The 26,188-nt window shown below is 42.3% G+C and overlaps 1 protein-coding gene and 1 long non-coding RNA gene across 7 annotated transcripts; one reads left to right on the forward strand and one right to left on the reverse strand.

Annotated features, from left to right (window-relative positions):
* On the forward strand, nucleotides 1–25,813 carry pla2g7 (phospholipase A2 group VII). Of its 6 annotated transcripts, none has more exons than XM_012970467.3 (12): nucleotides 1–113; nucleotides 7,676–7,793; nucleotides 8,919–9,080; nucleotides 11,033–11,183; nucleotides 12,377–12,470; nucleotides 13,708–13,776; nucleotides 15,400–15,547; nucleotides 16,481–16,594; nucleotides 18,090–18,181; nucleotides 18,374–18,544; nucleotides 18,828–18,976; nucleotides 22,660–23,188. In XM_012970467.3, exons 2-12 carry the CDS (start codon nucleotides 7,758–7,760, stop codon nucleotides 22,770–22,772), a joined length of 1,299 nt encoding a protein of 432 aa, XP_012825921.1. In that variant the 5' UTR covers nucleotides 1–113; nucleotides 7,676–7,757; the 3' UTR covers nucleotides 22,773–23,188.
* LOC108647708 lies at nucleotides 457–2,266 on the reverse strand. The gene is made up of 2 exons (XR_001924690.2): nucleotides 1,637–2,266; nucleotides 457–1,216 (listed from the first exon to the last, which is right to left on the reverse strand). It is a non-coding gene; the product is annotated as an uncharacterized LOC108647708 (long non-coding RNA).
* Nucleotides 25,814–26,188: the final 375 nt, after the last annotated feature.

Below are 26,188 nucleotides of genomic sequence, written 5' to 3' on the forward strand. Positions count from 1 at the left end.
AACAGCAGTGCTGATCGTGGAGCCCAGTCAGCTGAGGCACAGGCAACAAACTGTCACTTCGAAGAGTTGGAAAAAGGTCAGCGAGGATAAACACACACAGGAGTAAAGGGGAAGTAAGTACTGTAACACTTTCCTATACAGTGGAGCAACATTTAAAGTCTTATTTTTGTGTTATAGCTGCTGTGAGTGTGAAAAGGGAACACACTGATCTGTACAATAAGTTCTCAGTACTGGGGCAAGAGGAAGATATTATTCTCTCTCTTTATAGTAATACTTGTCGTCTCACCTTCGGGTGTAATTGTAGAGACAGCAGACCCAAAGGCCACTGGGGACCCAAGTAGTAGAGGTCTGGCTAGGACTTGAGGGTGTTGGGTCCCTAAAATGATTTTGTTGTCAAGTGTTTTTTCTGTAGCAAGTTGAGGGGCTCACCCTATATTCTACATTCAGCAAATATTGTCAGCAGAGGCAGAGAGGGTTACTTATGGAACCTGGGTGTTGCTGAACAGGCTGCAGAACCTTGGAGGTGGAGACTGTACCCATGGAATCTTTATAAAGTAAGGTACATGTGGTACTGAGTCAGCCATTCACATATAAATATTTCAGTTGTATATACAGTTGCATTAGGTGTGGGGTTACTGATGGCATCAGAGCATGGAGGGAACGTTGGCGTACTAGAAAGTTTGTACAGGGAAGTTCAAGTGTGAGCAGCTTAAATGAACTGCTGAACAGGATCTCAGTCATGGCTCAGATTTATATTTCTATTGGCTGCACATGATGGTCCCCAGAGATCATTTCAGGAGCTGCTGCTTTTTTGAGCTCTTAGACGTGAATGCATTTTTAAACAGATTTGCACCCAAACTCTGTCTTTTTCCCCTTTGTCTGACCACTTATATTCCCTGCACTGCTGGTTCTTACTCCTAAAACTATGTAGCACATGCCAGCTGACTGACACTTAAATGGTGAATCTGCCATTAGGTTAAATCTGCATGAATGTTTTAAAGGGTATGCTGGGAGGGTAAGGATGCAGTACAGTGAGAGCAGCAGTTTTATATCCCATAATGTCAGAGTAAGTAGGATACGGATTAATTTGTATAATCGGAGTAACCAGAGCGTTGTGTTGTGGCTTCGAACGGAACCTCAGCTCTTTCCTGCACGTTTATCTCCTGTCTGTTACCTTCCGCCTCTGTATTAGAGCACGTGGGCGCTACTTTCCTTTCTGTTAAATGAAGGGAAACATAAAAAGCAAAAGCTGGGTGTTGGCATATAACAGATCAGATGCAATTCAATGAGAAAAACCCATCACATGGTTATCAAATTGAATTAGGAGACACTGTAAGTGTTTCTCATTAAACTGAATCCTTATCCAATAAGCAGGCAGCATTTACTGGTCAGCTATTTGAGAGTATTGCCCTTATCACTTTTAACCCCTGACCAGGCTGCAGCAGGGAGACGAGTACCTGGGAAGAGGAGTGGGGCGCATGGGTAGCCAGGATGTTTGCTTTCCAACAGCAGCCCGACAAATGCTTCCTTCTGATTGGCTGTATGAATTACTAGCCCTGGAGCAAACTCTAAACCAGTTATTATATTCTCCGACTGCTCTTCCGGATCGGAGTCCCGAGGGATGCTAATCACTTACCTGTTGGCGTTCCTCTCCACAGAATAACACAAGCCTGGGGGTACTCTCTGGTGAGCACTGTGCCTGAGTAAACGCATGCAGAACTTCCCCTGATATTCTCTTCTTCACATGGTCCCTCCTGGAATTGGCACAGGGGACACCTGGGAAAATAAAAGATGGCTCAGTGCTCAGCAAACAGTACCCAAGGCACGTAGATGGAAACAAGGGTTTCAAAATGAATGTAGAAAAACATATTAATGCATGAACAATGAGTCAGCAGCCAACGCAAATTCCTTAATTATTGCCCAGGGGGAAAATTCATTAAAGAAGGATTCAGTTTTGCTTCGTCATGCGATTAGGAAAAAATGAATCAGCCTGAACATCACTTACCTTTACTCCAGTTTAACTAACCTTTCCCCTACTTTCTATAGTTTATTGGTATTTATACAATGAATAATTTAACCCCTATTGTAATATATAAGGATATTCTAAGTCATCAAAAAGCAGATCTGGATTGGGATTCAAGTTACTGTGCAATCACGACGACTTGGCCTTCAAGGGTTTCCATTATTCCCTATGTGGAGACCTAAGTAAAGATCTCCAGCATTAACTGTCCATTGCTGAGTCTTTTGCAGTGGATTGAAGTGCCAGGAGGCAATGGGTTAACTGGGGACAAGCTGCAGGTCACATACACAAGCCTGCTTGAACAATGGGAGGCAGTACTAATGCCCCACCCTGGGCAGTTGAAGGGCATGTCCAACCAATGGAACAATGGGAATAGTAACCCCCCGGGACTTTCAAACCAGCTACAGAGGCTCTGGGCCAGTTAGTTGGTACAGAGTGTTGGGCATAGTGGCTGCGGTGCTACATCTGACCGGATTACTGGCTGCTGGATCAGGGAAGGTCCATGCAACTGACCTGGCAGAGTGGATCTAGATTGCTTTGCGAGGAGTCCTTGCCCGTTTGTGTGGGTGCCCAGGAGTGGGAGTTGGTAAGAGATTCCTGCCCAGTTACCCCTCATGCAGCCTGAGCTGTAAAGGAACTGTTTGTTGGATAAATTGCAACCCTGTGATTGAGGGGGGCCCTGTTGGATTAATGACTTGGGGGGTTGTTACCTGGGCTATAGTGGATTAAGGACTGCTTGCTCCGCTGGCAAAGAAGTACTGGCTTGTATTGTGGTGGGCATGTTTAACCCCTGTGTTGCTGAACATTCTGTGACTATTCTATCCATTGTTGGAATGCTATTGGCTACCTACCTGTGGGTTTTCCCAGTGTGGATTTACTTTGATGTTATGCGTTATACTGTTTAATAAAAACAGTAAAACCAAATATTGAAGATCTGTGGCTTTGCCATATCCTGGCATCACACCCTATATTCTCCTATTGTGGTTTAACCCAAGATCCGTACGCTTTAAGACACTTCCCAAACCCCAACTCTGGGCTGCGCCCAAAATGAAATATGTTGGTGACATAACTGATCAAGAGAAACTGATGACTATAGCAGCTCTTCAAGAAAAACGTAACCTCCCTTATAACATGTTTTTTTTGGCTGAGACGCCACGGCAGCTCCATTAGGTAATGCAGTACCTGGGCAAACTGAAATCATGATTCACCAGATAGACCTCTCCCCTTTCTAAATTAAACACTCATTATCTAAATCCAACTCTGCTCTACAATCACTCCTCATATGTGGCCTGAGATCCGTGAATCAGTATATGATCCCATAAATGGGTTGGTCACCTTTAAAGTAATTTTTCATATGATTTAGACAATGATATTCTGACTGGTTTTCATTTTATTAATATTTGTGGTTTTTCAGCTAATTAAGCTATTTGTTCAGCAGCTCTCCAGTTTGGAATTTCAACAGCTATCTGGTTGCTAGGGTCTTGTTTACATTAGAAACCAGGCAGTTGTTTGAGTAAGAGACTGGAATATGAATAGAAGAGGCCCGAATGGAAAGAAAAGAAATAAAAAGTAGTAATTGTAAAATTGTAAGCTCACAGGGCAGTAGTTGTTTTTAGATGCAGGGGTCAGTGACCCCCTGAAAGCTGTAAAGATGTAGAAGAGGAAGGCAAATAATTCAAAAACTAGAAAAACTAAATACCAATTGCAAAGTTGCCAGGAATTGTTCTTTCTATAACACGTTAAAAGTTAATTTAAAGGTGAACCAACCCCTATAGTTTGTGTCAAGGATAAGAATACAATTTCAGTTCTTGCACAAAATATATCTACTTATATCTAATGAACTGTGCTATCCCTTATGACTGCCCAAAGTGTGGTCAATCCCTCACTATGGTTTGGCAATGACCTGCTATCAAGCAATTTTGGACAGAAATATGTACCACCCTGGCCCTTATTATTCCCCTACACCCACTAGTAATAATACTCAATTTAACAGAATGAAATCTGCAAGGATTCAACGCTCTCTGTTTAACCTGGTCTGACTTTTTTGTTGCTAAACATTCATTCCGATTTATTGTGCATGGCTGCATGTGAATGATTACAGTCTGCAGTATTTATCGCAAACCGTACTAATTGACCCAATCATGGGGTTGGATTAAAATGTAACAAGTTCTAAACAAGTAAAAGTTATAGTTAAACAGGACCCCGGGGGCCGCTTCACTCCCGCTCAGGATAACATTGCGCTGCCTGTGAGGTACTTGCGGAAGCGGCCATAACCTGAGCGCCCCCTTACGTAATGTGATTGGACGCAGACACACAGGAAGTGGTCTCACACACTTCCCAATACGTCAGGGCACTGTGAGGCCTATACATGTACTATACAGGCCGCCGCCTACGCTTCCTAGCGCGGTCATAATCGGAAGCCTGAGAAGCCCCTTCCCACACAGACACTTTCCCACCACACTGCCTAGAAGTACGTTTTGCGCGCCGCTTTATATATATATATAGTGAGCCCTTGTGGGCGTGGCTATATTACTGCTTGGGTTGTCATGGCAATAGGGCGCTTAGCCAACAGTGCTCAATGGCTGACTGATAGGAGCTGCCTGGGCTGTGCAGTAATTGGGAGGGAATAGACCTAAAGGGGATGAATATTATTTAATTCCATATAAAAGGGCACGCTCTGCATGGGATGCAATAATTTATAAGCTATACTAGAACACTGGCCATTTTTATTATAGTGTGAAAGCCAGTATCACCGGTGATGTTGTCCATAGCAACCAAGAAGCAATTAGATTTTAAGGGTCACTTAACAGAAAAAAAAGCAGACATATGATTGGTTGCTATGGGCGGCATCAAAGGTGATGTTGGCTTACCCCAAATAATAAATATGCCCCACTGTGTTATATTGGGAAACCAATTGTGTTATAGTGGGACACAAATGTGAGTTTCCATGTGATTGCTGGGAATGGTAGTATGGAAGGGGACTGGCGGGATCTTCTACCGCATGTGGTACAGGGACCCAGTGGAGGAAAGTAGGTTTTTGGTGGCAGAGCCCAGTACTGACTTACCATGATGTCTACACTGAGATTCAGAATAGGCCCTGGCCCAAGCAGAGCCAATAAAGCACTAGTCTCTGGGCCTGATACAGCTGCAGGGTCAGACTGGGGCGGGGGGGCCGCACCCCCAAGGTGCCCCCATCAGCCCTGCACCCCTCGCCTGACATCCTCCCCTGAACGCACTTAAGTGAAACGCATCATGGGAGGACACTGGCAGCCAGTGGAGCGGTAAGAGGGATCAGGTCTGGGCCTCTAGGGCCCTTCAGGTTTTTTCCCGGTATTCCGGCATCCCAGTCCCACCCTAGAGCTGCCCTAGAGACGTCAATTTACCCCACGTCAGAGGGGTAACGATCCACTCCAGGCTTTATTCCATGAAGCCACATAGACAGAGGGAAGAGGTATTCGGTTTTTAACAAAATCTAGGACTAGATCATCATTACGCTAATGATTTGGGTTTAATTTAGATCTCTACTATCTGGAAGGGGTGCCCCCTTGCCTTGGGTGCTAAAGCTCCTTGGACCAGCTCTGACTGCTCTATGGCATCTTACAGCAGCTCCACTGGCAGAGCACCCAGTCCTACCGCAGATAGCGGCGAGTGTTGCATGTAGCATGTGATTTTGGATGCAGGGTGACTTGCTACACTTCCCCTTTATTGTCATTTAGAAATGATCCATGGCAAGAAGTGGAGTTACAAAATACTGCCTGGGGCATTAACCATAATTACAAAGAAGAAATGCAGGTTCCCCACATAATAAAAAGCAAAAATAATAAAAAAGTTAAATTAAAAATTTGTTTCTTTAGGACAGCAGATAAGCCTAACACAAATGCTTATGAATAAGTGCCCAGACAGGCATGAAACACATTAGGCTTATCTGTTGTCCTAAATAAATTATTTTTAATCTAACTTTAATTATTTTTTTTTATTTATTTTTATTATTTTGGGGAACCTGCACTTCTTTTTGACTTTGGCATCATACACCCACAGACTGGGGTGCTTTGTGGGTATTTTCCCTAATATATACTTATTTTCATAAATTACCTAAAGTGTAACTTTTTTTATTATTTTGAGTATTAATCACCGCTCCCTATTTTCATTTGTAATTAACCATAATTAGACTGTGCATACTGTAAGGGTGATTGTATTACAGTAGTTGTGTAGAAATACCTCAACCTTGAATTCACATTCTGCATGTATCTAAACTAATTGCTAATTAGCCATGCATGATGTGGACTGGTATTAAAGGGGTGAGGTGGCAACCCTACTTACATGAAGCCAGATGTTACAAATGGGTAGTTGGGCTGCTACAGAAGCCAGTGAAGATGCTGGTAAATCTGTAATATCCTGAAGTTCAGCCCCTGGTCGCCCCCTTAAGCCCCGAATCTGCCCCAAACCCTCCCCAAACTTACCCTTCCTCTTGCATCTTTCCATTCCCTGATCCTCCTTGGGACATCTGTGACATCATAGCCCCCACCCTTTTTGTCACCGACCTGCCCTCCTACATCACAAACTGTGCCTTTTGTCTCAGCCCCCCCCTGCTGGCCGGTAAATTTATTTTAAAAAGGTGGCAACCCTACTATCTATTGAGCCAATGAGGGTAATGTAATAAAATGTGGGCCACAAGTGTAATAACTAAGAACAGCCAATCGGCATGCTGTATTTACTGATTAGCCTTTTTTTTTTGGTTACTAGATGTGGGCAGGCTTTGTACCAAAAAGATGTCAGAATGTTCTTTTAGGGCATTTTCACGCTGCTAGTGTAAGTGAGATGGGGGAATGCAGATGTGTGTTGATAGGAAAAGTGCAAAGGGTAACTGTTGTCAGTGCTATTTGTTCTTTGGTTATTCATTTTCTGACTAGGTAAAAAAGTTGCTGAGTTTTAAGCTAAAAACCATAGAAAAACACCAGCACAGCCACTGACCTGTTCATAAATGGGGCTTTGTTGTGTGTGACTGCACCCTAGCTGAATGGATTGTGTTGCACGTGTGGGTTTCTGGTAGTGTCTACAGCCATTCACTTTGCCTTTCTTTGGGCCAACCTCAGCCTTTTGTAAGGTAATTAATCAGAAAGAAGCATTTGTTATGAATACTTGGGTGTGGTGCAGTTCTGCCTTGCAAAACCAAAAACACACAGGCAGGTTCATTGGCTCCTGATAAAACTGCCCCTAGTGTGTGTGAATGTAATAGGGACCTTAGGGTGTAAGCTCACTGGGGCAGGGACTGATGGGAATGTGATAGGGACCTTAGATTGTAAGCTCACTGGGGCAGGGACTGATGGGAATGTGATAGGGACCTTAGATTGTAAGCTCACTGGGGCAGGGACTGATGGGAATGTGATAGGGACCTTAGATTGTAAGCTCACTGGGGCAGGGGCTGATGGGAATGTGATAGGGACCTTAGGGTGTAAGCTCCACTGGGGCAGGGACTGATGGTAATGTGATAGGGACCTTAGATTGTAAGCTCCACTGGGGCAGGGACTGATATAATGGATGTATAATATGTGTTAAGTGCTGTGGGATATGTAGGTGCTATATAAATGAAGGATAATAATAATTTAGTATATACTGGTATAAGAGCCACTGAATCCCTGCATTACCCCTTTTCAGAGACTTCATAAAGAGACTGTGATGGCAGCATTGGTGTAACACTAGAGGGCACACAGTGCTGTTTGGGAAGTACCGAAATGGAATGGCTATTGTAACAAGGCTATTCAGTCTTCACTGGGTGAGAATATGTGTGTGTTGTCTTCTCTAATGCCAATTAACCGCCTCGCTGGCATAAGGTGCACAGACTATTTGCCTTCCTCATTTTGCCTTCACTCATTCAGTTATACCATGTGTCCCAGGCAAGGGCAATGATGGGGGTAGTAATTATGAGAAATTCTTCTTGCCTAAATCTTTTTTTGCCTTCACTGATTCAGTTATATCAGTTGACATTCAAATAGAATGATGGCCTGTGGGAAGGGCCTGTAATAATAGCAAATATCGGGTGTTCCTCTTATCTGGATCTGAGTTATACCCTGTGAGACAGAATAAGGGGTGCATAGGCATGACTTGTTCATAAAAGATGAATGGAATATGGAATAAGTGATCACCATATATTAGATGGAATAAGTGAACGTGTTTATGCATTAACCCTCTCTGTGCTGGGTCATTTAAAATCTATGCCCCTGGAAAGCTGGCCCTTTCATGTCAGCGTGGAATACATTGTATGGCATGTAAAAAAAAAAAACCTTTAAAAGGGTTAACAGGCCACCGCCAGAATGGCCTTCCATATTGACTGAGGAGAAGTAGCCGAGGGCCAGATTTAGGGATATTCTGCCTACCTATAAAGCTTTTATTGTTCTTTTCAGGAGCTGCTAGAATTGATCGCTGCCATTGCTAAAAGCTTTAATAACCAATGCTGGAAGCAGGCTGGATTTCCCTTATGTTTTTACTTACAATATTTTATAATTATTACTCGGTATAATATGTTCTATGTATTTTCATCTGCATCTCCCTCGAATGGCACCTCTGATGTTGGGGCCCAGGGTAAATGTCCTCTTTTTCCTAAGCTTAAACCAGTCCTAGGAACATACAGCAGAGACAAATTTATCAAGACCACCATTTAGGGTTGGGGCACTGCTTGGTCCAGGGAAGGAGGGACCCAAGACCCAATTATTTACTTTATTATTTGTACTGAGCCCAAGACTTTTACAGGTGGCATAAGAAGTGAAGCATATGTGTCTGCATTGCATTCAATCCCCAGCTCTGCTTTCCAGCTGCATCCCTGCATTTCTGTGCTGCCATACTGCTTGTGCTTCTGTAAAGCTGTAAAGTAACCTTACACAATAACATTCCTGCCTCTTAGGTGAAGCAAAGAGTCTACTCAGCTGCACATTGGACTCGAGGGAACAGCCAACGACCGAGAGTGATGGGTGGTCACAACAGTGTCCAGTTCAGCGGCATACCCCAGGGGAAAGGGCCACACGCTGTGGGCAGCATGGACTTTATGAGCGGCCCCAGTAATCAGGTATCATGCCAAATACAAGCTTATCATCACATTAGCATGTACATATCAGTAAATATTGACATTTTACATCTTTTCCCTAGAGACACCATTTTGTGATGATCTGTGTGTCGCTCACTGGTCACCTGACAGGAAATAATAGTTTGAACTATAAAGCTGGCCATACACGCACCGATAATATCGTATGAAACCCCGTTGAGGACGATATTCGGTGCGTGTATGGCAAGTCAGCGAGTCGACCGATATCGCAGGAGGCTGCTGATATCGGTCGACTCGCCGATCGGCCAGGTCAAAAGATTTTGATTGGGCGCCTGATCAAAATCTGCCTTCAGGGCTGAATCGGCAGAAGGAGGTAGAAATCCTATTGTTTCTACCTCCTTATCTGCCGTTTCAGCCCTGAACGGTTAGTGGCCAATTGTACGATTGGAAATCGCCACGTGTATGGCCACCTTAACAGGAAGTGTGGGTATGAAAGACATGCCCCTGCCTATTCACTGGCTGGTATAACCTAGCAATATATATGTGCCTTTGGTTGTGAACTCAATGATTGTGAACTTTATGATATACTTTTTATTTCTAAATTACACTGTTTACATAGCAAATAGTTCACTCTGCCATTAAAAATTTTATTCTTGAACCAACAAATGTATTTGTAGCTGTAATATTGGTGTGTAGGCGCCATCTCAGTGCATTGTGCCTGAGTCTGAGCTTTCAGCCAGCGCTACACATTAGAACTGCTTTCAGCTAACCTATTGTTTCTCCTACTCCCATGTAACTGGAGGAGTCCCAAGCCGGACTTGGATTTCTTATTATTGAGTGCTATTCTGATACCTACTGGGAGCTGCTATCTTGCTCCCTTCCCATTGTTCTGCTGATCGGCTGCTGGGGGTGAGGGGGGGATATCACTCCAACTTGCAGCGCAGCAGTAAAGTGTGACTGAAGTTTATCAGAGCACAGGTCACATGGCTGTGGCACCCTGGGAAATGACGCTTTGTTTTTAAGCCCCAGGTGAATATTTTACACTCACGCCTGCCCTACCTTTTATCCCTGCTAGTTATGTAATGTGAAATAATGAAATCTAATTTTTACTGTGTTTAATTACAACTGAACTGTGTCAGCCAAAGACATGTACAAACAGGGTTGGTATCAGGGTCATGTCACCCAAATCTGGGGCAAAGGTTTCTCTGTATGATTCATGGTGTATGGTTAGTACCCAGAAATCAGAACTGTAGTATGAGGCACAGAGTTATGTAACTGATCCAGTTTAGCAAGGTCATCCTGAAACCAACCGTGTTTACTCCCCGGAGCAAGTGGCTTAGGCAGCTGTACATGGAGGATGTTTTGTATTGTAAGTTTTACTGCACAGAAGACTTGTTATCTTCTCTGTGTATTTGTATGTAATCTGTATGTTTGTTGTATACAGCCAGCTATTGTACAGCACTGCAGAATATGTTGGCACTTAGAGCAAAACTATACCCCCACAATGAATATTTAAGCAACAGATAATTTATATCATATTAAAGAATCTCACCAAACAGGAATATATATATATCAGTAAGTATTGCCCTTTTACATCCTTTCCCTTGAGCCGCCATTTTGTGATGGGCTGTGTGTTCCCTCAGAGATCACATGACCAGAAATAATGCAGCTCTGAATGTAACAGGAAGTAGTATGGGAGCAAAATACAGAACTCTGCCCATTCATTGGCTGATGAGGCCTAGCATGTATGTGTGCCTTGGTTTGTTTGTGTGAACCGTGAATCCTATGATCTCAGGGACGGCCCTTAATTCTTAAAATGGCTGTTTTCTAGGTACAGGGGTATAGTTTTCTATTAATGAACACATGTTGATGATGATGATGATGATGATAATAATAATTGCTGTGTAGGGTTTAAGTAATCAAGCCTTGCCCTACATTCTAGAAATCATCACTTTAACTCTCTCTCTCTCCTGCAGGGAAGCTTTTTTCGCCTGTACTACCCCTGTGCAGAGGCTGGACATTATGAAGAGCCTTTATGGATTCCCAGGAAGGAATATTACCTTGGTCTCGCTGACACCCTGAAGCTCAATCGCTTTGCAGTCAATTTCTTTTTGTGCTACTACTTTGGTAAGAAGTACAGATTACAGATTAGGTTCTTGGTGAACTTGTTATTCTACTGAGCAGTTCTGCATGCTCCATTGGAATCAGCACAAGGGGGAAGACACGCGGAGCTACTTAGCAGCAGCTTCTTGTCACGGCTACTAAATGCCAGAAAATACCCTGCCATAGGCAATACTGAGAATTGCCTCTGCTAAAACACACAGAGAAACAGTTATCAGTAAATGATCAGCATTGTCTATTTTAGTAGCCATGACAAGTAGCTGCATATTAGTACCTCTGTGTGTCTTCACCCTTATATGTACATGGAGCAAACAAAATATGCTTTTACAGGCTATACTTTGCCTTTAATACAGCTGTATTTTTGGGGTACAGGGACTAAACTAAAGCTAGATGTTCATAATGGGACCACCCTTATTACAGCATGCTGCACAGTGAGGGGCACATTTAGGAACAACTTTGTAGTAGTGCAGTAACCTGTAGCATAACAAATGGGCTGATTCACACAAAGTGTCAGTTAGTAATTATAAAAAGTAACTGCTGCTGCTACTGGGAAATATGAGGATTTCCGTCTAAACAAAACATTTTGCCCCCAAGGGCTGTTGACTTGCACTTGTTTCTCACTGCATTCCATGAACTTGAGCCAACAGCAGAGCACTTGTGACTGCCTTAATGGTAAGGGGGGCACTACTTGTTCTTGTTGGGAACAATATAAAGCAAATAAAATGCCCCCACATAAGAAAGCACTTGTCCACAGTGACACTCACATTCATGTAAGCACTCTAGCACACTGGCACACTGGCATGCAACCCAGCCCTCTTACACAATGGCATATACCCACTCTTACGCAATGATACACACCTATATATTACACATATGGTTGGGTGATATAGTCAGTAAAACTCTATGCATGCTGGGACACATACAGGCACTGGCAAGCAAAACACACACACACAGGATCAGGGCTGGTGACTTCTCATTGCTAGGCAATGGAAAGCACCACAAATAGATTGTGACCTGACGGTGTTACTAGGTTGCCATACTGGTGTGCCGCTGGGCAACATGCATCCCTGCTACGTTCACCAGTTCTCAGGGTTACACCATGGAATTAAACATACGTTGTGCTACAATAACCTCAGTATTCATGAATGTGCGCCTAAAGCCAGTAGCTCATTGTAATCCTGCCTTGTCTCTCCTTATAGGATCAGTGAAATCCCCTGCGAGATGGAACGCCCCTTTCAAGCCAGGGGAGCAATACCCCCTGATCATATTTTCCCATGGCCTGGGTGCATTCAGGTAACAGTATATGGCAGATACATAGTTCTCCTTTATCCTAGATAATGGGGGTCATTTACTAAGTGCAGGACAGGGTGTTAAAAATCAGGCTCTGTCCACCATGTTTTCACACTGTGCACTGTGCACGGCATTTGAAGAATTGCCCAGGTCTTTGTTGTCCAGATGTGTTACCTGTGTTGGGCATTGCTGTACTGTGCCTTTTTGTGGATCATCCTAAAATCTCATGTATGCAGCAGCAAGAGGATCTGATGCCCATGGCCAGGCCAGTTATAGGCAACGAGGTGGGAAGGGGGATGTGAGGTGTGTCGTAATGTCAAGGAAGTGCAGAAATGAAAGTGAAAGTGATTGCTGTGCCTCAGGCGGGGCAGGCAATATAACAAAATATAACTGACAGCTGAGATTTTAAAATGAGTTTATAACAGGTATGGATGCTTTAATAAAAAAGGAGAATTTGGGTTTTACATTTAGCATACAGTTTTTATGCCTGGGTGACAGATGCTCTTTACAGGAAAGATCCCCAAAAACCCTTACCATTAACGTTTTATTGAGGTTTCCATGTGAGACTTAGTGGTGCCATTCAGATAGATAACATAAGTATCTGAGGATATTTTATGTATTTACATTTATTCAGGTATGGAATCCCTTATCTGGAAACCCGTTATCCAGAAAGCTCGGAATTACGTGAAAGCCTGTCTCCCATAGACTCCATTTGAATCAAATACACAACATTTTTAAAAATTATTTACTTTTTCTCTGTAATAAAAAAACAGTACTTTCTACTTGATCCCAATTTCTTTTGGAGGCAAAACAATTCTATTGGGTTAAATTAATGTTTAATCAATTTTGAGCGAACTTAAATAAAGAGATCCAAATTATGAAAAGACTTATCCGGAGAACCCCAGGTCCCAAACATTCTGGATAACGGGTCCCATACCTGTTCATAAACAAACTGCTTTATTGAAGGCATTCTGCACATTCAGGCTACCCCCAGTGGCGCTGAACAGATTGAGCTTATCTAACAAGGCTGTGTATACCTTTTCAGCCAAAGCAAGCAATATAGTAGCTCCCAATCACGTGTTTATAGGTATAAAAGGAACGTTCTGCCCTCCTCTACATCTCTATTATAACATTTATACGGTAAATCTATTGTTCTTATAGTTTTCACTATGCAATTGAAATTAGCAATGTAGCATGTCCTTCACTATTCAGCAGCTGACTGTGCTCTGTTCTGTTACAGGACCCTCTATTCTGCTATATGTATTGAGCTGGCGTCTCAAGGCTTCGTAGTTGCTGCTGTGGAGCACCGGTAGGTACAGAGTCACATTTGGTAACAGGGAAGCACTGCAATATGTTATGGCAGGGGCATCCATGGCACAAACACCTGCTAAATTTGGAACAATACAAAGGCCATTAATACAAGTGTCTGATTGACCTTTGTATGGCTGATTTATATGCTCTGGGCCAAATCTCTGTCTCCATAAAGCCTGGGCTGTATTTTCATCCAATGCCGCCCTAGGCATCAGATCAGACCACCACCCCATTGGTGCATATATAGTATAGTTTGTTCATCACATACAATCACAAAAGTAAGGGGTACACCCCATCCCCTCGTCTCTGCCGCCAGATTAAGGGCTAAACTACACGGGAGCTTTTGTCATATGGTGTCGGATCAACAGAATGCATGGTACACGTAGGATGTAGTCGCATGGGTTAAAATATAATGGGACCGAAAAATCTGATGTGTAAGCTACGTGAAAGGATTGCCACTCGACAGCCTATGGAGATCAGATTTTTAGGATCCAACAAATTTTGTTGCGATTTGATAAAGTCTGACCTACAAAATCTGATTAAAATCTCCCTTGGAGTTTTGCCCTTTGCCACTAGAGTCCAGTGGGATGTATATATATATATATATATATAAATAGAGGCATCCACAGGCAGTCCCCTAAAGCTGCCAGCTTAGGCATGGGCCAATAGGTGCAGTGGCGTAACCATTGAGGAAGCAGATCCGGTTGGGGGCAGGGATGTCTGGACCACAGGCTCTTCTTCCTCCATTGCTGAATGCTTCACGCTGGCTCTCAGGTAGGAGAGCAGGGATTTATATGCAAGCAGTGGGGGACGTGTCAGGGGTGGGAGCTGGGTGAGTTTTCTACTCTGAGCCGGGCCCCTCAGAAGATTTTTTTGCTGGGGGGCCCAGCAGAGTAGTTACACCACTGCACAGGTGCCTATATATAAATATGCCCTTTTAGCATTTCTTGCACTGCCCTCCGGTAACACTTAACCGGTGCCAGTTCTGCTTGGCTGGTTTTCATTTAGTCTAAACCCACAGTGGCGCAAGCTTATTATCTCTTGAAACAGGAAGTCTTCTCAATTTCATCAGCAGGCACATTAGTAACAACTGCATCTGTGAGTTTCCTATATGTGTTAGATACATTCAGTGCATGCCCTGCATGTATGTATTTAGAGAGACCAGTCTGGGGAGGTGCCAGAGATATCTCAGCCTAAAGCTGGCCATACACGCACAGATAATATCGTACCCCTGTATTCCTGAATAAACTCCCTATGCTGTGGGTGCATTGGGCTCCTCTTGTGGTTTATGTTCCTCTTGGTTTCTGCATGATCTTCATTTCATCTTGTCATGTGATGACCCGTATGTTGTGTGGCTGTGTTGCTTACAGTCACATTTGTGGTTATATTTACCTGGGGGCAGAGCAATGCCTTAGTACCGCTAACATTATGGTAGGGCTCTGTCACCACAAAGCAAAGCATTATAGGAAAAAGAGTGAGGCTGCTTCCCTGACTAAGCAGCAAAATAAAAATCAGTTTTTGGGTGCAGTTCCCCTTTAAGTATATTATAAAGCCTAGAAATACCTTGTATATAAACATATTGAGAGGACCAGTTCTACAAAGTTTTGTTGCTCTTTGACAGTGATCGATCGGCATCTGCAACCTACTACCTGCAAGAAAAGTCTCCAAGTGACCCGGGGGAACCGGGGGGTCCGACTCTGGAGGAGGTCTGGCTCTACAACAAGATCCTAAAGGCCGGGGAAGATGAATATCCTCTGCGTGTCCAACAGGTATTCAATATGTCTCAGTGATTGCTTACTGATTAGCGTTCCTATCCCAAGGCCACACATTCAGTTCTCTATAGTTACTGCTATGTGGAATGGTTTGGCACTGAATAGATATATATTACAGCTTTTGTTTATTATATCTATTCAAATATTGCATAGTGATGTCATTAGTTATAACTGGTACTATGTCATTGTTTCATTGCAACTTGTGTGCTATATAGCAAATAATATACCCCTTATTGTAAAATATAAGGATATTAAAAGCACCAGTTATAATTGATAACATCACAAAGCACTGTTTATATAGATAGAATTTAAAGGGTATTCATGGCTCTTTATATTTGTAAAAACACTTAGCATACAGGAACAAAGAACCCTTCAGTGACTTCTAATATCCTTATCATTTACAGTAGGGGGTACATTATCCCTTATAATACATGAGTGATACTCAGAGTTCCCTGTATAACTCAGCCTGCAGCCTTGTGCCTTTATATGGGCACAGAACCCCTCAGTGACTGCTAATATCCTTATCATTTACAGTAGGGGGTACATTATTCCTTATAATACATGAGTGATACTCAGAGTTCCCTGTATAACTCAGCCTGCAGCCTTGTGCCTTTATATGGTCACAGAACCCCTCAGGGACTTCTAATATCCTTATCATTTACAGTAGGGGGTACATTCAGTATTCTTTTCTCTTGGGAACTAAAATAAGCAAGGAATCACACATGTACAACAGAGACAGACATAGTGCAGTGTCCCAAATGTATAATAGGTGTCTGTACATCAGTGTATGTGTTGGGGCCGGTAGGTTGGCCTTGAGTTACTGCACTTGGGCAAATGGCCCACTGTTCGTAAATGAGCCTGTGACTGTTTAAAGACTGATTCTTGTTGCATGGTGCAGCTAAGTATTATAATTAACTATTTATGCTCCAGGTCAATCAGAGAGCGGAGGAATGTATACGAGCCCTAGATATTATTCTCAACTTTAATGCTGGGAAGCACACAGCCAACCTATTGCCCTCAGACTTTGACTGGAACTTATTAAAGGTAAGTTTGAGTTTTGTACTTAATAATGTTGGGTCTGTCAGTCATTTCTTAAATGAGAATCAGGGTCACATAATCACTTGTGCAAAGTTTGCCCTGAGCTAATAACCCATAGGAACCAATCAGATATTTGTTTTCAGCTTGCCAGGAAATGCTGCCTGTTGATTGGTTGATATGCATTACTAGACCAGTAGCAAACATTGCACCTTTATTACTTTACCCCTTTTGTGGCGAGGGTTTGCCCAGAGGAGAGGGTTCATATACATCTAACCTTTGTTTGGGGAGACCAGCCTTGCTGACTGGATGCCAGTTGTTAGTACAGGTATGGGATCCCTTATCCGGAAACCCGTTATCCAGAAAGTTCAGAATTACAGAAAGGCCATCTCCCATAGACTCCATTATAAGCAAATAATTCTAATTTTTAAAAATGATTCCTTTTTCTCTGTAAATATAAATCAGTAACTTGTACTTGATCCCAACTAAGATATAATTACCCCTTATTGGGGGCAGAACAGCCCTATTGGGTTTATTTAATGGTTAAATGATTCCCTTTTCTCTGTAATAATAAAACAGTACCTGTACTTGATCCCAACTAAGATATAATTACCCCTTATTGGGGCAGAACAGCCCTATTGGGTTTATTTAATGGTTAAATGATTCCCTTTTCTCTGTAATAATAAAACAGTACCTGTACTTGATCCCAACTAAGATATAATTACCCCTTATTGGGGCAGAACAGCCCTATTGGGTTTATTTCATGGTTAAATGATTCCCTTTTCTCTGTAATAATAAAACAGTACCTGTACTTGATCCCAACTAAGATATAATTACCCCTTATTGGGGGCAGAACAGCCCTATTGGGTTTATTTCATGGTTAAATGATTCCCTTTTCTCTGTAATAATAAAACAGTACCTGTACTTGATCCCAACTAAGATATAATTACCCCTTATTGGGGCAGAACAGCCCTATTGGGTTTATTTCATGGTTAAATGATTCCCTTTTCTCTGTAATAATAAAACAGTACCTACACTTGATCCCAACTAAGATATAATTACCCCTTATTGGGGGCAGAACAGCCCTATTGGGTTTATTTCATGGTTAAATGATTCCCTTTTCTCTGTAATAATAAAACAGTACCTGTACTTGATCCCAACTAAGATATAATTACCCCTTATTGGGGGCAGAACAGCCCTATTGGGTTTATTTTATGGTTAAATGATTCCCTTTTCTCTGTAATAATAAAATAGTTTCTGTACTTGATCCCAACTAAGATATAATTACCCCTTGTTTAAGCGATTTTCTATTATTTATATAGCGCCATCAGTTTACGCAGCGCTTTACAGAATAAAGGAGATCCAAATTACAGAAAGGTCCCTTATCAGGAAAATCCCAGGTCCCAGGCATTCCAGATAACAGGTCCCCTACCCAAACAATAAAACAATTTGCCGGTCAAGTCTGATGCCCTAATAATACAATTCCTACAACCTTATTTTGCAGGACTCTATTGATGTGCAGAGAATAGCCGCCGTTGGCCATTCATTTGGAGCTGCAACCGCAATAAAATCTCTGGGCCGTGACTCCAGATTCAGGTCAGTACCAGGATCGTCTCATTACCTTTCAGTAGCAGGGAGGTTCTGTAGCTCATTAACAAAGCCTTGGGTAACAGTACATTGGTATTGTAACCAGAAACATGCAGGAAACCCGGTTGTGTTGCTGATAGGTAATTAGGTGACACTTCCAGCCTGTGGGACACAAGCTAACAGCTGTTCCTCTGCCTGTAGGTGTGGGGTGGCCCTGGATGCCTGGATGTTTCCCTTGAAAGACGAAATCTTCTCTAACATCCGCCAACCTGTGTTATTTGTGAATTCGGAAAAGTTCCACTGGGTCAATAACATCCTACTTATGAAAAAAATGGAGTCTACCAGCATCGAGCGAAAGATGATAACTATAAAGTAAGTACAGACCTATAGAGAGGGCCGTGCCACAATGGCGGCCTGACACCTGGGGCGGGGGGGGCTGCCTACCAGCCAGAGAGCAGTCAGTCCATCTGAATAAGGGGAGACAGATTGCCATTCAAATATATACGTGCCTTATGCTGCCTGAGATCTGAAGTCTTGGCACTGTGGCCCTAGAAGCCTGGCAGTCATTAGTAGGGGCTTCTCCATTGGATAATAAGAACAGGCTCCATTTTGTGAATCGTTGTACGTACTTATCAGCAGTGTTATTTCCTTGCAGGGGGGCCGTGCATCAGAGTTTCCCAGACTTCACATTCCTGGCCGGTTACATGGTAGGGAAATTATTCAAACTAAAAGGAGACATCGATCCTTACGTGGCCATGGATATAATAAACAACGTCACATTGGCCTTTCTACAGAGACACTTGGGTGAGTGGCCCCCTGAAACTCCCTCTTGTCTGCACAATGTTATGGCTCCAGTGTTCTGAGTTTGAGCAAGTGCTACTTATGAGCAACAGTCTGGCCTTGCTTTATGGCAGGGATTCTGGGTTCCCAAAGACTTATGGCAGGATCAGTTATACTCTTTCTGAAAGGCTCATTTAAGGACTACGGCACACTGGGCCTTTTGTCCATCACTGCCATATGGTTACAGATAACTGGAAAACAACACCCCTCTCTGCTTGTCAGCACTCCTAATACTAGTAGGGATGCACTGAATCCACTATTTTAGGATCTTGCGGAACCTCAAATCATTTAGGTCGAAAGACAAGAAGTTACGTGATGTTAAGGATTCTGATCAGCCAGAGGCATGGATTTGGCTGAATCAGAATCCTGCTGAAAAAGGCCGGATCTTGGCCAAATCTCAAACCTGGATTCAGTGCATCCCTAAATACTAAGGAATAGAAAGAACACTATTGGGTGCACAATAAAGGTGACAGACAGAACTCAGCTCCAGAACACTCACTTGAACTGCTGTGAAGGCGGCTACTACCAAAGACACAAACCAGTAGCTTATAGAACCAGATATTAGGGCGCCACCTAGTGGTAACCCAAACACTATTACTATAAAACAGTATTTTAACCCTTTTAGTGCCATAGGACGTAGATTCGGCCACAATTTTCCATGTTCAAAGAGGAGAGTGGCATCTCTGAATAGCTGAAGGTGTGCACTTTTTGGAAATATATAGTTTGCGGGGGTTATTTCACAGGTATGGGGGTGTTTAGACTAAATAACTGCAGGTAGAGCACATAGAGCACAGCCCCCCCTTATGCATTGCCCCTGTTTGGGGGCATTTGGTGGCCACGTCTTTATGTGCACCCATACATATGGGGTATCGTTTTATTCAGGGGAACTTGCAAATTGAGGTTTAGTAAGTTTTTGGTAGTTGCCATGGAGATTTTGGGGAGAAATCTAGGTTTTTTTATCTGGTTTTTCCTTGATTTCTGACCAAAATCTAGGTTTGTATCTGGTTTTTCCTTGATTTCTGACCAAAATCTAGGTTTGTATCTGGTTTTTCCTTGATTTCTGACCAAAGCGCTGACTTCTGCAAGGGACTGCGGCCACAATTTTCCATGTAGAAAGAGAAGAGTGGTGTCTTTGAATAGCTGAAGGTGTGCACTTTTCATAAATATATAGATTGTGGGGGTTATTTCACAGGTAGGGGGGGTTAACACTGAAAAACTGCAGGTAGTGCACATAGAGCGCAGCCCCCAAAATTTCAACTGAAATTGCCCTTATACATTGCCCCTGTTTTGGGGCATTTGGTGGCCACGTCTTTATGTGCACCCATACATATGGGGTATCGTTTTATTCAGGGGAACTTGCAGATTGATGGTTAGTAAGTTTTTGGTAGTTGCCATGGAGATTTTGGGGAGAAATCTAGGTTTGTATCTGGTTTTTCCTTGATTTCTGACCAAAGCACTGACTTCTGCAAGGGACTGTGGCCACAATTTTCCATGTAGAAAGAGAAGAGTGGTGTCTCTGAATAGCTGAAGGTGTGCACTTTTGGAAATATATAGTTTGTGGGGGTTATTTCACAGGTATGGGGGTGTTTAGACTAAATAACTGCAGGTAGAGCACATAGAGCACAGCCCCCCCTTATGCATTGCCCCTGTTTGGGGGCATTTGGTGGCCACGTCTTTATGTGCACCCATACATATGGGGTATCGTTTTATTCAGGGGAACTTGCAAATTGAGGTTTAGTAAGTTTTTGGTAGTTGCCATGGAGATTTTGGGGAGAAATCTAGGTTTGTTATCTGGTTTTTCCTTGATTTCTGACCAAAATCTAGGTTTGTATCTGGTTTTTCCTTGATTTCTGACCAAAGCACTGACTTCTGCAAGGGACTGCGGCCACAATTTTCCATGTAGAAAGAGAAGAATGGTGTCTCTAAATAGCTGAAGTTGTCTATTTTTAATCAATATACAGTTTATATGGTTTTTTTCACAGGTAAGGTGCAATTTTGTCTGAAAAGCTTTGAGATGTGCACATAAATTGTAGCCCCATTATTATGCATTGCCCCTGTTTTGGGGCATTTGGTGGCCACGTCTTTATGTGCACCCATACATATGGGGTATCGTTTTATTCAGGGGAACTTGCAGATTGATGTTTAGTAAGTTTTTGGTAGTTGCCATGGAGATTTTGGGGAGAAATCTAGGTTTTTTTATCTGTTTTTTCCTTGATTTCTGACCAAAGCGCTGACTTCTGCAAGGGACTGCGGCCACAATTTTCTATGTAGAAAGAGGAGAGTGGTGTCTCTGAATAGCTGAAGGTGTGCACTTTTCAGAAATATATAGTTTGTGGGGGTTATTTCACAAGTAGGGGGGGTTAACACTGAAAAACTGCAGGAAGTGCACATAGAGCGCAGCCCCCACATTTTTAGCTGTAATTGCCCTTGTGCATTGCCCCTGCTTTGGAGTGTTTGGTGCCCATGTCTTTATGTGCACCCATACATATGGGGCATCATTTTATTCAGGAGAAGTTTGTCTTTCAAATTTGCCTTTGTTAGAAAATTTTTATGAGATTTTTTTTGTCAAATCCACATTTGATCATGCGTCCAAGTTTACGTTTTTGAAAAAAAAAAATATCTAAAAAAGTTCCAAATTTCACAATGCGCTGACAAAAGGTATTTGGCTTTTGAGTGAAAACTACATTGCACCTAGAAACCTGAAGGTCTGTAGTTTCTAAAGATACCGAACATGAGGGGATATTTTAGATTTACATATAAGTTATGCTGCATCAACTGTTACAAGCGCTTTTCCGCTTTGTTCTGGTGTGATATTGTACCAAGTATTGCTTTAGTTTGGGGGTTACTTCTGGACAGGAACTGTGGGGTACCACCACATATTTGGTATCGTTGGACTTGGGAGTATCAGGGCTTTTAGAAACAACAAAAAAAAGTGTGTAAAATTAACTTTTCTATGGAAAAAAACCTCAAAATATACAGAAATTTTTCATAATTTTTTTTTTTTTTACATATTTCACCCAAAATACACATCATATCTCCAGAAAAGTTATAAAATTTGGTATGTATGTCGAAGCCGAATTCCCTAGTTTCATGGAGGTTTTCCTACCAAAAAACATTGTTAAAGTGAATGAGTACAAAATGCTTAAAAAACGTCTGGCACTGGGGGGAACCGAAATGACGAATTCGGCTGGCACTTAAAGGGTTAATGGCACAGAGTGACAGTGGCCTACATGAAAGGTGCTCTTTGCTGTTACAGAGCAATGCAGCGTACATTCATGGTCTTAGTATTAGTTTGTCATTTTTTATAGATTTTTATTACTTCAATTCTGATAAAAACTTTTTCATAAGTAATGACCCCAATATTAAAGAAAAATCTTTATATATACAAAAAGAGCCTGTATACTCCGTGGCCTCAATAAGGATTGCAGCCGGTACCTTATTTAAGTAAAAAATTCAGTGCTTTTTCTGATAGAAGGGTCCAGCAGTATGGATATACTAGTGCAGCCCTTACTATGGATACATCATTTCATTAGAAAAAGAATATCACTACTACCCCAAGTAAATACACCTGTGATTACAGCAATCTGCCAACAGAGGGCAGTATATCAAAAGGATCCAATAACTCATTTTGTGTTTTTGGTCTTTAGATCTTCACAAGGACTTTAACCAATGGGACGCCTTAATAGATGGCAAAGGAGAGTTTGTCATGCCTGGCACCAACCTTGATTTGCCCCCAGCGGAGTCAGAGATACCCCAATGACATGCACAGGGAATCACTGGCAGAAAAAACTTTGGACATAGTGCTAAACTTTAATATTGAGACATCACGCCGGCCCCTAGTGCCACCGACGGGGAAGAATTAGTACCCGAGAGACAGACACTACAATTGCCTCCTACATCCAGAGGGCACAGAGCTATTTACCCTTCTACATGGCACCTACCTAGGCTGGAGTATGGTTTGTGCCTCATTCCATTGGTTTGGCCACTGGCCATGTTATGGGCGCACCCACAGCATACCTCTCACTGTACAAAGTGTTCCTTATCACCCCTGGGTGTAATGTACAGAACATATACTAATGCGGGGCAGGTTAATGAGCCCAAGGAAGGAAAGCTACAGCCTTTGGAGAATAATCCTAGCGGGGTTTTACTTGTCTAAATAAAGGCAAAAAGAACATGAAACTTTTTTGACTCCGGATCATGCTGGGCCTGCACTGTACCACGAGTATTAATACCTTCCATTAGCTAAAAAGGCATCCAGCCCTTCCTTGCAACTGCCCTGCCTGCCAGTACAACTGCCCCTGCAGTCTGCTGATCATGTGATTAGCACAAAGGGGACACTATCACTTTTTTTCTGATATTTTTTAGAAATTACTTTCATCCATTTATATACAAACCTGTTAACTATAAATATGATCATTTAAAGGGGGGGTTCACCTTTACATTAACTTGTGGCATTGAGTGGTATTCTAAGACAATTTGCAATTGGTTTTCATTTATTTGTGGTTTTAGCTTTTTACTCAGGAACTCTCCAATTTGGAATTTCAGCAGCTATCTGGTTGCTAGGGTTCATTTTAAAGGAGAAGGAAAGGCTAGTAAAGAGTTAATCTCGAACTGCAGGCATACCTTCAGATCTCTCAAACGTCTCCCCATGTTTCTCCCGTTCAGATGATCAGAAGCCAAACGGGAAGAAAAAACGCTGAGCGTTGTAAAGAAAGTTCCCATAATGCCTCACTCCTGCACCGAGACCAAGACCAGTGAACATGCTCAGTTATTAAAATTATGAGTCAGCTTCCTGCTGATTGGTTTAGATCCACATTCCTTAGGGGGGGAGGGAATTCTTAGCATTCTTGAGGGAGGAGAGAGCAGAGAGCTGCGTGTCTCTGGCAGAGGAAAACAGACACAACAAATCTCTTGACAGAGGACTCAGTGCAGCGTTTCTATTTACATAGACCTTTCTGTAAAGATTACTTAATTTTTACCTTTCTTTCTACTTTAATCCTAGTTACCAGACATTAATTTGAATATGAATAGAAGAGGGTCTGCTAAAGTAGCAAAAACAATAACACTATAGCCTTACAGAGCATTTGCTTTTTTAGATGTGGGGGTCAGTAACCCCTATTTAAATTCTGGAAAGAGTTAGTAGTAGAAGGCAAATAAACTATTAAAAAAAAGAAAGAAAAATAAAGGCAAAATTGAAAAGCTGCTTGGAATTAGCCATTCTATAACATAATAAGAGTTAGCATAAAGGTGAAGTTCCCCTTTGCATCCTGCCACTAGGTGGAGCACAAAGAGCAGAGTAAAAATAAAAAACTGCTGAAATCCTTGCAATATGGCATTGCTGCAAAGGATTCATAAATCACTGCAATGAGGTTGAGGCACGTAGTTATGTAGGGAGGATTTGCAGCAAAATTCTGGATTTTATCATGAAGCTGTGACAAAAAATTTGCTGAGGAAAAGCATCAATTGACTTGATAATGTATTTGGAATGAGAAAAAAGTCACATGTATAAGAAAAACTGTTGCCCATTGACTTTAATGTGTTAACTTTTCAGCAGTTTTGCAAATGGGACAGATTCACTCATCACTACACATAAGTCCTTCTTAAAGTGATACGGACACGAAAATACTTTTTTTTTTTTAATAGGAATGTTCATTAAAAGTACCTATAGGCCATGCTTATCATTCTTCACTGATAGGGCTGCTTTGTAATTGTAACTTGACGTTCCTAAACCCGACTGTCTAGGGTTTGCACCTTTAGCGGCCGCTATCTCCGGGCAGGGGGGTGGGGCGGAACGTCATTGGCGGGCCAGTCACACTGCAGGGGCAGGGCTATGAGGTGTCGATCGGCGATATATATTAGATATAAAAAAGGTTTGATTTTTGGTGTCAGTACCTCTTTAACTATTCATTTTGTTAGATTCTGTGAGAGGATTGTGTGTGTATAAGAAGGGTTCACCCTTTTCCCCCATACAATGCCAATAGAAGAGCTTAAGTTCCCCTCAATGAATTGTGGGACTTGTAGTCCCATCTTCTTCCTCACCCTCCAGGGGACCTTCATTGGTTTTGATTTGGGAAACTTGTAGCTACGCCACTGGTTGGTTATCCGTCATCTGACCCTTCGTTACTGCGCAGAAACCCAGTATTATTACATTACTGTATAGATATATCTAAATGCAGGTGGAAAATGGCAATGAGAGTGTTAATAATAATAATAACACATACCTTGTACCTCAGGGATTGGGCCTATAGAATTCAGACTGTAATGCAAGGAAGTCTAAGGAGCCTCCTGTCCAGCTGTGACATCAACTTTCTGTTGAGAGTTGCAGTTCACAAAGGCCATGAGTTTGCCATCCCTCATTTTTAAGAGTAACTTTTAAAGGGGGTAGTTCACCTTTAAATTAACGTTCAGTATGGTGCAGGCAGTGATACTGAGACCATTTTCAATTGGTCCTAATTTTTTATACTTTTTTTTAGCAGCTATTGGGTTGCTGGGGCCTAATTTAGCCTAGCAACTAGGCAGTAGTTTGAACGAGAAAGGGACTGAATAATGTAAGAGAAGGAATAACAACAATCACAGTTACTCTGTGCCAGTCTGACAAAACTGGCAGTTAGCAGGCACATTATAGTTGCTGCCCCCTAGCAGAACCCTGCGGTGCTCATTCCGTGCAAGCATTACATCTGCGGACAAGTATTTTCTGTAACAATTTCCCATAATTCTGTATATTTGTACATGTAAGGACTGTGTATCCCCCGTAACCCTGTAAATACAGTGAAATGCAAATAAAAGATTTTATAGAAATGATCACGTTGGCGTTTGTACTTTTTTGTATGGCCCCCGGCCATGTCACATGACAAATGACTAACCGACTTCCCACAATGTTAGACATGTCACCACTTATCTGAGCAGCTTCTTTTGTCCCACCAAGTGCTAGGGAATAGCCCCCATCAGTCTCCATCCTCTAATAACTATGTTGCAGTGGAACATGTAGCTGAATGCGTTAAAATGACCAGAGATGTGATTGGTTTTTCAGCCGCTGTCATTTTATCACTGCCATGAAGTTACTGAAGGTATAAATGGTAAAGTAAATGAGAATCACATAGACCCACATGATGAACTTGCAAGTGAGAATATTGTTGCCCAAAAAGGCTGGAAACTTCCTGGTAATCTCCTACTGCA

The sequence above is a fragment of the Xenopus tropicalis genome, chromosome 5 (genome assembly GCF_000004195.4).
Source record: "Xenopus tropicalis strain Nigerian chromosome 5, UCB_Xtro_10.0, whole genome shotgun sequence".
Lineage (NCBI taxonomy): Eukaryota > Metazoa > Chordata > Amphibia > Anura > Pipidae > Xenopus > Xenopus tropicalis.

Bases quoted from the DNA above. Each gene is read 5' to 3' on its own strand.
- pla2g7 (XM_031901729.1), top strand. From the start codon at position 2,523: ATGCAACTGACCTGGCAGAGTGGATCTAGATTGCTTTGCGAGGAGTCC. The intron at 15,548-16,480 runs GTATTCAATATG...TTTATGCTCCAG, and splicing joins ATCCTCTGCGTGTCCAACAG to GTCAATCAGAGAGCGGAGGA. The intron at 16,595-18,089 runs GTAAGTTTGAGT...CTTATTTTGCAG, and splicing joins TTGACTGGAACTTATTAAAG to GACTCTATTGATGTGCAGAG.